This window comes from Exophiala mesophila, assembly GCF_000836275.1.
Source record: "Exophiala mesophila strain CBS 40295 unplaced genomic scaffold supercont1.9, whole genome shotgun sequence".
Taxonomy (NCBI): Eukaryota; Fungi; Ascomycota; class Eurotiomycetes; order Chaetothyriales; family Herpotrichiellaceae; genus Exophiala; species Exophiala mesophila.
In genome coordinates, this window is record NW_015622512.1 from 1 (window position 1) to 12,641 (window position 12,641).

The following is a 12,641-nucleotide window of genomic DNA, read 5'->3' on the forward strand; positions in this document are numbered from 1 at the left end:
AACCCTAACCCTAACCCTAACCCTAACCCTAACCCTAACCCTAACCCTAACCCTAACCCTAACCCTAACCCTAACCCTAACCCTAACCCTAACCCGGGCAATTTCTTATCTGCAACCCTATCTGACCTGTTCTGAATGGTGAACCCTCCGAGGCCGCAATACTACATCCATCTGTTCCAAGTCCCGAGTGCAGTGTTCGGCTAAGTTTGCCTAGTCAATGTGGAGTCGGCGTTAGATAGGAGAGAAGCATCCAAAAGAAGTTGGGCAGAGCATTCAAAGTCAAAAGCATTCCACAACTTATCAGGGGAGGGGTGATCGCAGTCACGTTGATCGTCTCTCTAGTTGTGCTTGACCTGAACCCACCGGCATTTCCAATCATTGCTCTGCAGTTAAAAGGTTCAACATTTTGCAGCACTTTAAACAGCTCTCGCTGCAGATAACCAATACCGAACGGCTCAACAGGTTTAGTTCCAGTTCTCTTAGAATTCTGATTATAGCAATGGGTCCAATGTGCCAAGTAAATCGACTTTTCAATGTCAATGGAATTATTGCCGTTATCACAGGTGGAGGCAGCGGTGAGTCTAACCTTACATGAAAAGGAGCACGACACTCCAAGCTTTCCAATTCCACCACTCGTCGCCACTGTATTTTTGTCCAACACTGTATTCTTGTCCACTTTACTGAAAATTCAGCTAAGATCGTACGCAGGCCTTGGGCTTTCCATGGCTCAAGCACTAGCCGAGAATGGCGCTAAAAGAGTCTATATTCTTGGGCGGCGCAAGCAGATCTTGGACGAGGCAGTTAACAAGATCGTAAGTGCAATATGTCGGCTCAAGGGCCCCGACTGGTGCGCCTTTTCCCGTTTTGATCTTTGACAGAATTAGGGTCTGGACTGCGTCGTTCCGATAATATGTGATGTAACGGATAGACAAAGCTTGCGATTGGCGGTAGCACTCATCGGGAGTGACGTGGGATATATAAATTTACTGGTGGCCAATTCTGGTATTGCAGGCCCTTCCGGCAACGTTACCCAAGGATCGAGCATTGCCGGATTACAGGAGACCTTACTCACCATTCCGATGGAGGATTTTACTAACACATACCACGTTAACTGTACCGCGGTCTTTTACACGGCCATTACATTCCTCGGGCTTTTAGATGAAGGAAATAAGCGATCGGCATATCAAGGAGGGAGGAGCCAAGTCATTGCCACAAGCAGCATTGGAAGCTTTAACAGAAAGATCACCGCAGGCTTTGCGTATGGCACCAGCAAGGCTGCCACGACTATGTTGATGAAGATTTTGGCCACATATTTGGTACCATATAGGATCAGAGCAAATGTGTTATGTCCCGGTTGTAAGTACCCTTGCCAACCTTTGTGAAAGATGCGAACTGACCAGGTACTGGTCATGCTCAGTATTCCCGACGCATCTCACTGCTACTCTGATTAAAGAACAAAATCCCGCAACCGAGGCCGCATTCCCAGTCGAGGAGATCCCGGCCGAGCGCGCAGGCCAACCAGAGGACATCATGGCGGCTCTTCTTTACCTGGCTTCGCGGGCAGGAGCTTATTGCAATGGCAGCTGTCTGATAGTAGATGGTGGCCGTCTGAGTGTCACACCAGCCACGTACTAGTCCGTTTCACAATATATACTAAACTTCCACGCCAAAACCTCGCATCATAGAGTCCTTAAGGCAAGGTTACAGTGTTCGAGAGCCAATCGGTCAAAGATGTTGGGTGAGACACAAATTCAATCGGGCAACGCAGTTTCTTTATTCTCGAAAGACAGTCTAGACTGTGATGTGTCAAAGTCAGCTCTCGCTGCGGCTCCCCGGAAATACCTTTAATCAAAGAACGGACTGCAGCCGGCCTTCCTATCTTACGGTGCCACTGAGAGAAGTCAGAGTAATCAGCACAGACAGTTCCTTGTGGTGTCAAGACCAGCAAGTAACATGAACGGCCAGAATACGAATAGTCGAGTGACCCGTATACTCGCTTTGGCTGGTTAGAATACAGAATTAAGGAGAGCGTGCATGTGCATGTGCTTCAACAGAGATGCCGGCTACCCTAGAATGCTCCCTCCGATCGCATAGAAATACATAACTAGAAGGTTTTCAACTGCAAAATACTTCGACAGTGTAGCGTCTGAACATGTCGACCAATTAATACCAACTACAAAGCCGCTTCAATCCTGTCGACCTCTGCCGAACCACCAAAATATGCTCGACAGCACGACAGCTCCACATACAACGCGGGCATAGTTCATGTTTTCAGCCGTTACCGGTTGAAAGGGTGGAAAGGACAAAAATATCAGCATGAAAGTGCTCTAGATTAAGGCAAAGATATACAGCGGAAGGCCACATTTGCCATGCTGGAAAGGACCGTACTGCCATGGAGGTCCAGGAGCAAATTGCCCAGCAGATCATCGTTTCGTGGCACCTCTCAGCCACATAATAAGTTCAGCACGACCAGTCCCTGTATCTGGAGGCCACCGAGGAAGGTGGCACTTCCTATGAAAGCATGCCAGCCAAGTGTTGTGATCCACCCAGTCAGCCAGCTGCACAATTGACCTAACCGTACGATGGAGAGGCCAGAATGGATGCCCACTCGATTTGGCCACTGGTTCGGCACCCATTATGCGATGGATGCAAAGCCTCGAGCCCCGTTTGTCGAAAATACCTTCGAAGTCTCTCCGCCAATTCAAAGTGCGGACGACCGCATCTTCATAATCTCCAACATGGATAGCCTTGAAGATCTTCCGGTCGAACATTCACTACATCATCAGTTTGGATATTCGAAATTCTTGGACATTGCAGGTTCTACGGCATCTCTTCAAAGGACACCTTGTCTGAAGGTGTCGAGGCCATGACCGACATCCTAGAACACGCACCTGCATCTGAGCGGCCGACGGACCGACCGGTTGTTCCTACTGTCCTGGAGAACAAGACCGACATATTGTCAAAACATTGTTTGGCTCTCGTGTAACATCGGGCTTTAACTCCTAAGCAAACCCTTTCCGAACAGTGGTCACAGATCTGATAATCTCCGAAGCATCCGTCCGTCAGTGTTTCCTACCAATGTCAGCTGCTCATGTTCGAAGGCAAGAGAAATATTTTAGACAATAGGCATGAGAATATCGCACAGATGCAATCAGCTCTTTGAACCGATCATTCTCGCATTTCGAGTCCGCGGCTGCTTCAGCCGGAGCTCAGTCCCCTTATAAGAACTTCACTGGCTGGGACGATTCTATTGGGAGTAAGGTCCATAAATCAAGCTGCTCGGCTGCATTATACATTTACTTGACTCCAAGTGTCTTCGTTGGGCATCACATATCCCCACGGAGCTCGAACAATCCTGAAGACTTTGGTTGTCGAACTAATATCAATAGCTCCGACGGATCCGGTGTGTCTAGAGCATATATCAAGTATAAAGTCCAACCCTAGGGGGGAAGTACAGGGTAGAAACCCTAGCTAACACCACACCGCTAAACACGATGTTTAGATAGTTATATATATGCTAAAGAGCAGAGAAAGTGTAGCTGTATTCAGTCCTGCGCGGTGCCTTATCCAAGATCAGTCACTATCATCGAAACGAGACTTATCACACAACTTTTAGTTTCCCATGTGACGGGGGCTTGTTCCAAGAAAGTCCGCTCAATTAGGCTTTTCCTTCGTAGTGCGAAGCCAATGCATAGCTCTTGTCCAGCGGCTCCTTGCTCAAGACATCCTTTTCGTTCAGCAGATATTGTGGCACTGTCAGCTCATCTGCGTCGCCAAATATTCTCCCAACTTCTTCTAGAGGAACGCCAAGCGTGTCAGGGAAGAAGAACCAAAGCCAAGCTGTGGCTATAAATCCCGGGATAAAGAATACCATATAGAAAAGATACCCAATCCTGAGGAAAGCTATTGGGGCGACCTGCAGCCAGACGATATTAATCGCAGTGATGGTGGCTACGCCGATAACTACACCTTTGGCGCGAATATGGTTCGGGAAGATTTCTCCTAGGGAGCAAAATTGGACTCCATCTGCCGTGTTGTTAGTCACGTCTTCGTGGCCAGGATCTCCTCCCAACTTACCGAGACCAAGCTGATAAAAGCAATTGACGAGATATATGAAACCAATTGTAGCATTGAGGGCCGTGTTGTTCGGGTTCTCTAGGGCTTCCGGTGAAGCGAACTTTCCAATCAGGCCACAAACAATGGCAAGGCAACATGCGCAGCCACCAACGCCAAATGCCAGAAGCTTATTTCGAGGAAAACGGTCGATCAAGAAATAGGACATGAACCCGGTGCCAAGAGCCACCACGCACCAGCCAATTTGATACAACATTTGCTTATTAGTGTCAAACCCGAGAGAAGCGTAGATGGTTGGTCCGTAATTGGTAACAACAAGGATACCCGAGGTGTGTATTGACAAGGCCATGCCTATTGCAAATAATGCTCGTTTGCGGTAGCTTTTCTTCATAAAAATTGACCGCCATGTACTAACGTGGTGTCGGTCCTGTTCAATTGATAGTCGAATCTGGACCGCCTCAACCTGAGCTTCTTGGGCCGTATGTAGCCTATTTAGGACTCGCTCAGCTTCATCGTAGCGGTCTTTCATCATGAGCCATCGTGGTGACTCCGGCAGCCAATGCATACCGGCAAGTAGCACGATAACCCAGAGAGCCTGAAAGATCATGCCCCCGCGCCATGCCCAGTTATTGTCGGTGGGTAGATGATAAAACGCGTACCCAAAGTATGTTGCAATATTGTAGCCGAGGAGGAAACCGACGTTGTGGCAATTGACAAGGATGCCCCGGATCTTTGGTGGGGACACTTCATTCATCCAGATGGGAATGGCCGTGACAATTGTCCAACCGCCCCAACCAGCGATGAATCGAAATGCGAGAAACATTTCAATATTGACGCTCCCAGTCAGCCCCGCTGCCGCAATGAGATTGACAACGGCGCAGTAGGTAATCGCTGCTTTGCGGCCCCAACGATCAGACACATCTGCGACGGTCCATACGCCCAAAAATCCACCAACCTGATACAAAGAATTCGTGAGGCCGGACAAATCGGCCGCGTTGTTGCGAGTGTCGAGCCCAAAATAAGATATGAAGGAAGGTTGTGCCAGGGTCGTGGCAATAATCGAGGCACTGTAGCCATATTCGATAGATCCCAGCGACATGAACAAGATGATGAAAACATTATACCAGCGGAATTGTCGTTTGCTTGAATGTTCAAGTGTAGGTGTTGTACCCGCATCAAGGCTCTCATTTGCTTCAGGTAGTTTCGCCATGGTCAGGTTCTATGTGTTGTTGATTGGAAAGGGACAGGACAAACGTGCTGCATCAAACATGTATTTATCAGGTCCCACGACATGATGCCTTCTACCTGGGAAATCAGGTTGTTACTTCGTGATACAGCGATTTCCAGCCCTAGGATGGATTTGCTTGTTCAGATCCCGAGGTTGGACATGCAGCCCGCGGCAGATGGCAATTTTAAGCCCACAATATCTGTCCGCACTTCACCACCTTCGTCCCCGCCATAGCATGGAGAAGGATGGGGCTTGATCCTCGGCTCTGTGGGGTCCGGGGTTGGCGACTTCTTAGGGTGAGATGCTTTTCACCTGAAAGCAAAGCTGTCACGGTGCCTCGGGACCCCAATGCTGGCGCGTAACAGTCTTTGAAGGGATAGTTTGACTCGCGGCTCGACATGGTGGCACACCCAGAACTTTGGACTATCTCTACAGAAGAACAAGGGCTTAGAGTATATGAAATGTTTCACCGTCCTGATGTTGCTGGCTCAAATCTCGGTGCGACAGAACCTAATAGCTTGGACTACTCGAGTCCCTCCTTGAGTGAACCACAGGAGTGATATTGTTAAGTATTGACACGTATGAGAAACTACTATATCTGCTGTCCGTGTAGTCTCCAAGCTCAATGCAATATCGGATGATGTCATATCATATTTCCAAGTTGTGACATTCAAAGATCCGCATCGTGTGAAGTGCAATGTCTAGGATTGCTATGGAATAGACTAGGAATTGCCTAAGTCGTTCTCAACTTCGGAGATATTAATATCTTGACATGGTCATCCTTCCGGTTAGCCAACTCTTCGAACCCTTTGTCCACGACCTGTGCAAGCGGAACTCGACTTGTGATCATACCCTCGTATCCGCTGATTTTCCCTGCCCACATGTCAGTCAATACGAGAAAGAGGGAGCCCAGTCCAGTCATACCATCAGCCATCAACTGTATCACTTCTCGAAAGTCCTCTTTATTGTAACAGCATGAGCTGAGGAAAGAGATTTCCTTCCTAAAGAACGGGTAAAATGGAATGGGTATCTATATTGTCAGCTTTCAGCTCATTGATGTACTCGGGACGTGATTACCGGCTTCTCCCACATTGCAACATTGATGTATGTCCCTCCATAGGAGATAGCATCGAGTGCGCTTTCCAAGGCTGGCGCAACACCAGCACAGTCGAAAACGAAATCTACACCTTTGCCGCTTGTGATCTTGCGGCAAATTTCACCTAGGTTCTCGGTTTTTGGGTCTATGATCCTCTGGATCAGACCAAGCCTCCGAGCTTGTTCTCTCCTCTTAGCCGTTGGCTCGCTTAGAATCAGGGTTTTGACACTTTGAGCTTCTAACAGAATAGCCAGTGCTATTCCAATTGGACCTCCTCCCACGATAAGGACTGTTCGGCTTTCGAGTGTTTGTTTGGCCACCTTTATGACATGGTTTGCCACAACTAACGGTTCAATAATGGCAGCGTTGTCGAGGTCAACGTTCTCGGGGAGGGTATGAAGCATATCTTCGTCCACCGCGGCATACTCTGATAACCCACCTCCGCCAGGAGCCCCGCTCGCGCCTAAGAAAGCCAGCCGATCGCAGAGATGGTCTTTACCTGCGGAACATGAAAAGCAACCAGGGTTCTTGCAGGCGATGTGTGGATCTACCATGACAGCTTGACCGACTTTGAAACTTGAACCAGCACCTGTTTGTATGACCCGACCACAAAACTCGTGACCCAGAGTCACGGGCATATAACCACCAGTTAAAGGATGTGGGTTATCTGGGGTTGGTATGCCGATTGGTCCTGACACAACTTGTTAGGGGGAGTGCCTCTTGTTCAGGATCTGTGCTACCTACCAGCCAGATATTCGTGTAAATCACTCCCACAGATCCCGCACCATTCGATCTCGACAAGACATTGTCCTTGCCCTATCGTAGGAACAGGGACGTCTTCTATCCTGATATCTCTCGCCCCATAGAATCTTGCAGCCTTCATGGTCGACTCTTGAAACCGAAAGACTGGATAACAGGAATTTGTTGTGTCGTACGATAGAATTGCTCTACCAATGCTCTTGTACTCGGAATTTACGTCGTTCCCGGTTAGGTCATCTTAGTAATTGGAATGCTCGTAGAGAAAATCAAGGTTTCTGCCAAAGTAGACCGGTGTTTCTTTTACCTCGGGCGGTTGATATGCACTCCATCCTCGGTTACATTTCGTTGGTGAGATGCTTAGTGGCTTCTGTTCTTGGGAGGCAACCAGAAGGCCCGAGGAATCTAGATTCTCCAAAGGACATTGCTTCAGGATGAATTACCTCAGGTACTTTCGAGTCGACGTCTTGCTATAGTGAGGCGTTCAAGGAGAATTTCGTAGTAGGCTGATTCTTAGGCAGTCTTATATGGAAGCTGTCAATAGAGAGCAGAAACCACTCCCAGATGCATAGGAGAATTACCTTGAACATACTTGTAGAAATTGTTCTGTGGTAACCAAACTTGCAGCTGATCGAGACTTCGCTTCTGTGTCTTATCGAATAGCCACGATCTTCACACTGTTTGTTTAGGGTCACCGTCAGCCAGTAGGCAGATTCAGTTGCCTCAACATTGTCTAAGTAGTGATGTTCGGCTTAGCCGTGTCGCCCCCGCACGCTCTAGATTCAGGTACATGCAGGAGGGGCACGTTCCCCTCCTTCACGTCTTGGCCACATTTGTCATCTCATCGGGTTCTCGCTCGTTACGTATTAGTTCCCAGTACTTGAAGCCATCTCCTGATGCTCCTTACCTACAATAAATATGACAACAGGGCTCTGTGAAGACTCTTGACACTAGTCATTTCAATACAAGCCAAAGCCGGACGGCAAGACTACTCGCTACAATACTGGACACAAGAAGCTCTCGACAGACATCGTTGCTATGGAGTTGAAAAGAGTCGCGAAGCCGACAAAGCGGAGGGCTCCCAAGGCTTGCGAGCGTTGCAGAGTGCGCAAGGTTCGTTGCGATATTGCTCTCCGTCAACAGCCCTGCACAAACTGCGCACTAGACGATGTTCTTTGCGTAGATGCACCGCCAAGGCGGCGCACGACCGCTGACGGGATCGCGCGCAGGCGGCGGAAGAACAAGGCTTCCAATATACCAGAAAGCAGCAGCACTGACCTTGATCCTGCTTTTGCGGCAGACATCGTCCAACTTCCAGAGTTGACCAGTCCTCATACCATGATAATGAACCCTTCGGCGCAAGCCCATACTGACGAACCTTCTACGGAAGCGTTGCTACCAACCCACCCCCTCGAAAACCACTTTCCTGATTTCACATCTGGTTTACTCAAGGACGGCGATGTGTCAAATCAGACTGGCGTTCCATCTCCCGTACCCTCGACAGGCGAAACCATGGGCTTGGGTTGCGAACAACCAGTAATTGGTGACATCCTCCTCCCCAATTTTGTAACGCCCATCAAACCAGGACGATGTCACCAGTATTCGTCATTTCTCGCAGCCGAAAGAGCTTTCGAACTTCCACCACCAAAACTTCGTAATGCAATCATCACGAGCTATGTGCATTTTGTACACCCACAGCTGCCCTTGGTCGATGTGCACGAAGTCTTGCTAGCTCTGGCAAGCGATGGCAAGGCAGCAAATGTCAGTATCTTGCTTCTGCAAAGCATACTTCTCTCTGGTTCGGCCTTTGTCGAAACAGAGTATTTGGTCGAAGCTGGATTCCAAGATAGAATGCACTTGAGGAAGCAACTTGCCGACAGGGTTAGGATTTTATATGATTTCGACTGCGAGACCGATCGTTTCATCCTGATTCAGTCATTAATCCTCATGACGTCTTGGCAAGAGAAGGGAGACGAGGTAAAACATTTACGACACTGGCTTGGGATTGCGTACAATATTGCATTATTTATCGGATTGAACAAGGACCCCACAAGTTCCAATTTGTCGATGCGTAGGAAAATCCTATGGAGGCGTTTGTGGTGGTCCTTCTACATCCGTGATAGAATGCTGGCTTTAGGGCTTAGACACCCTCCAATCATTCCTTTCGATGCCTGCGAAATGCCAGACCTGACAACAGCCGATTTCGATATTCGGTCGACGGAGGCTGCAGTATCTTCAACATTTGAGAATTGCGGCCTACTCCATGATTTAGATCAGCAACAACGGCTCGCAGAAGTCTGTGTTGCACAGTTGAAGCTGTGCCACAACGTCTCCCATGTTCTGAAAGCTCGACACAAGACTATTGTACCGAAGTTTGGGTGCACGACGACGAGGACGTTACTCTCGGTTCCCAAGAGTTCGAAGACAAACACGCCTGAAATTCAGAAATGCGCGCATCAGCTAAGCTCATGGTTTCACGACCTCGACATGTGGTTACAATATAAGTCACCTCCTTCTCTGAATTTCAGCCCCGAGCAGGACATACTTATCTTCCACTGTGCCTTACTGAACCTGTGCTACTACTCCTTAGTTTGCACTTTGCACCGGCCATGGCCTCCTCCAATTCTGCGCGCCTTGCCGGCTGGAGAGGTCTGTTCTCAACGGAAGTCACGCCATGCAGCCAATGCGATTGTTTCCATTTTAAAGGACTTACAAGTCCAGGAGATGATCCAGCTCCTGCCCACTTCTGGTCTAACGTTTCTTGTTCAGGCGGCAGTAACTCATCTATCCGATTCGACGACACATATTGAACCGCTGAGGCAGCAAAGCAGACAGCATTTGGAAAGTTGTCTGGAGTTTGTGGATTGCCTTATGGAGGTCCATGCCTATGCCTTTTTCGCAAAGTCGTTCCTTCTAGCTGCAGCTGCAAAGCTCTACCAGGAGCCTCGGTTCTCCCGACGACTGGCCAGCATCAGCGTCACCGGGTCCACTACACAGAATGCTACTCCAAGCGTGCCATCGTTGGACTTGAATACTCCCTACATTGACGGCAACGGTCTGCAGATATCGAAGACGTCATTGTTCTCATCAGGAAAAGACCGTAGTCTGATGTTGGATGAGAATCTCGAGGTTGCCACGGACAATGGTAGCCAGGGAAGTATGTTTGATGTATTTGATTTCGGGTTGTTAGACTTTGACTCTAACATGCCCTTCGAAATCGAAAATGGCCAGTTGGATCTCTTATTGGCGTGATCAACATGGCCACTATTGCCTTTTTAGTTGCTTGTTCTTATATTGATGGTCGCATCAGGATAAAATCAGCAGAGAAAATCATATACCTATAGCTCAAACTACTCAATATCCCACATTTCATCTTCGCTGTTTCTTATATATGGCACCGGCATTGTTTCTTTACTGTAAGATTCTTCAGTGATCGTCAGGCCATTGCCAAGAAACGCAAAGATGTTGTCTGGATCATGGTACATAATATCATAGTGTTCATATCGAGGTCTTTTCATGTACTTCAAGTGGTGATAGAGACTGCCGGGCCATATGTAGATACGTCCGTTTGGTTTGTTGTCCTTCGAACTCGGTTAGCAGCTTCTCGTCATTGACGCGTTGGGTCAACACCTACCTTGTACCAGCTCCTGCAATTCTCTGCCCAGACAGAGTTCTTCTGGTGCCACGCATCCATGAAAAGGTTCATCTGAAGAGTTGTTTCGAGCTTGGGCATCATATACTTAATCCCATCCTGTTGCATCTTTTTACAGACCTGCAAGATATACTCGATCTGTACCTCATGGCTCGGGAGCGCGCAACCCTGGCCCCAATTCCCTCGTGGTCCATTGACAACAAAGTAATTTGGGAAACCGGGGCATGCTATGGAAGCATACACATTTGGTTCTGTATCCTGCATGACTTGGCCGTTAAGTCCCGTAATCTTGAAATGTGGTAGGTATTGGATGTCGAAACCAGTCGCACATGCGATTATATCCACCTTGTGCTCTATCCCATCATTCGTCAAGACCCCTTCGGAAGTGATTTTGTCAATTGCTTCAAAAGTAGTTGTTACGTTTTTCCGGGTTAGGGACTCTAGATATCCCTCCCCAGGAGTAAGACGGCGGCAGCCAGGGCTCCATTCTGGAATGAGCCGGGCTTTCAACTCTTCATGTCCCGGTCCAATCTTATCTCTCATTGCGTTCTGCATTAGAGATCTGGCCTCTAAGTTTGCCTCGCTGCCACGATAGAAAATTCTGAATCCGCTTACTACCGCACGTTCGACAGCTCGTCGGTACTTGAGATGATATTCGGGGTCTTGACGGAAGCGTTCTTTCTCCTTCTCGGTATATTGGTGTTTACCAGCGGCTAATGGGTCCATTGCTTCCGGGTCTGCCTCCTTGTTCGAGATATTGGAACCGATCTGTGGACCGATATATGTTTGGTTTCTCATGAATATAGAGACATGCTTTGCAGTGTCGGCAAACTTTGGCACCATTTGTATAGAGCTGGACCCTGTTCCTATGACGGCGACTCTTTGATTTTGCCAGTCTAAGCCATGAGGCCAATTCGCAGAGTGGGCGATGGTCCCGGAGAAGTCTGTGAGGCCGTCGATATTAGGCCATTTCCATTTATTGAGAATACCTGTCCCATTGACGATAACATCACAAGAGTCGATGAAAGTTGTACCATCTTTACGCTTGAGCTGGACGTTCCACTGGTCGCCACTCCAAGTGCACGACAAAACTTCCGTGTTCAAAACGGCATACTTTTCGATTCCATATTCTTTCGCAAAGCGTAACATGTAATCCTGGATCTCATGGCTGTAGCTATAGTAGCCGCTCCAGTCCGGGTTAGGGTACCAAGGAAATGTATAAGTATGCGCTGGAATATCACAAGCACAGCCTGGATATCGGTTTTCGTACCACGTACCCCCAATAACCGGATTCTTCTCGTAGCATACGAGTTCAAAGTTTCTCAGAAATTTTTCTGCCTTGTGAGCGAACAGTAAACCCGAAGCACCCATCCCCACGTGAATGATCTTGACCTTTTGAGGCGTGCATTGAGGATATTCTGGTACTTGCTCAGGGAGGATCGGCCTACTAGGCTCAGAAATCAACGGCATTATGCAAGTCACCACGTGAGATAACACCTCGATTGGCTTGAAAGTGCTCAGTCAATCCATCCATGCTTCATCTGAAGGAGTTATATAACTTGTAGTCCGAAGAGAAAAGGAGATTTGGTGCCAATCCTGAAAGCCCCAAGTGAAGGGCCTGGCAGTCATCGTCGCATTCTAACAGGATCGGCTCAACCGAGGAAAGTCTGGGCCGCTCACATTCGTCGGCAATGATACACAACTTCAGAGCAAGGCAGCTAAGTAAGTGAGTAACGATATCGTGGCTTGGCCGCTTATTTTCTCATACCTTTGGTCTCCGAGGCATAGCTTAGATCATATTCGTCCAGAGTCACATGTTCCCGGCCCAAAAGAGC

At 48.4% G+C, this 12,641-nt stretch overlaps 1 protein-coding gene across 1 annotated transcript; it reads left to right on the forward strand.

The window, feature by feature from the left end:
- Positions 1–533: 533 nt before the first annotated feature.
- PV10_09213 (uncharacterized protein) lies at positions 534–1,635 on the forward strand (the record flags this gene model as incomplete). The annotated part of the gene is made up of 3 exons (XM_016374342.1): positions 534–812; positions 885–1,356; positions 1,418–1,635. 3 exons carry the CDS (start codon positions 534–536, stop codon positions 1,633–1,635), a joined length of 969 nt encoding a protein of 322 aa, XP_016219508.1.
- Between the last annotated feature and the right edge of the window lie 11,006 nt (positions 1,636–12,641).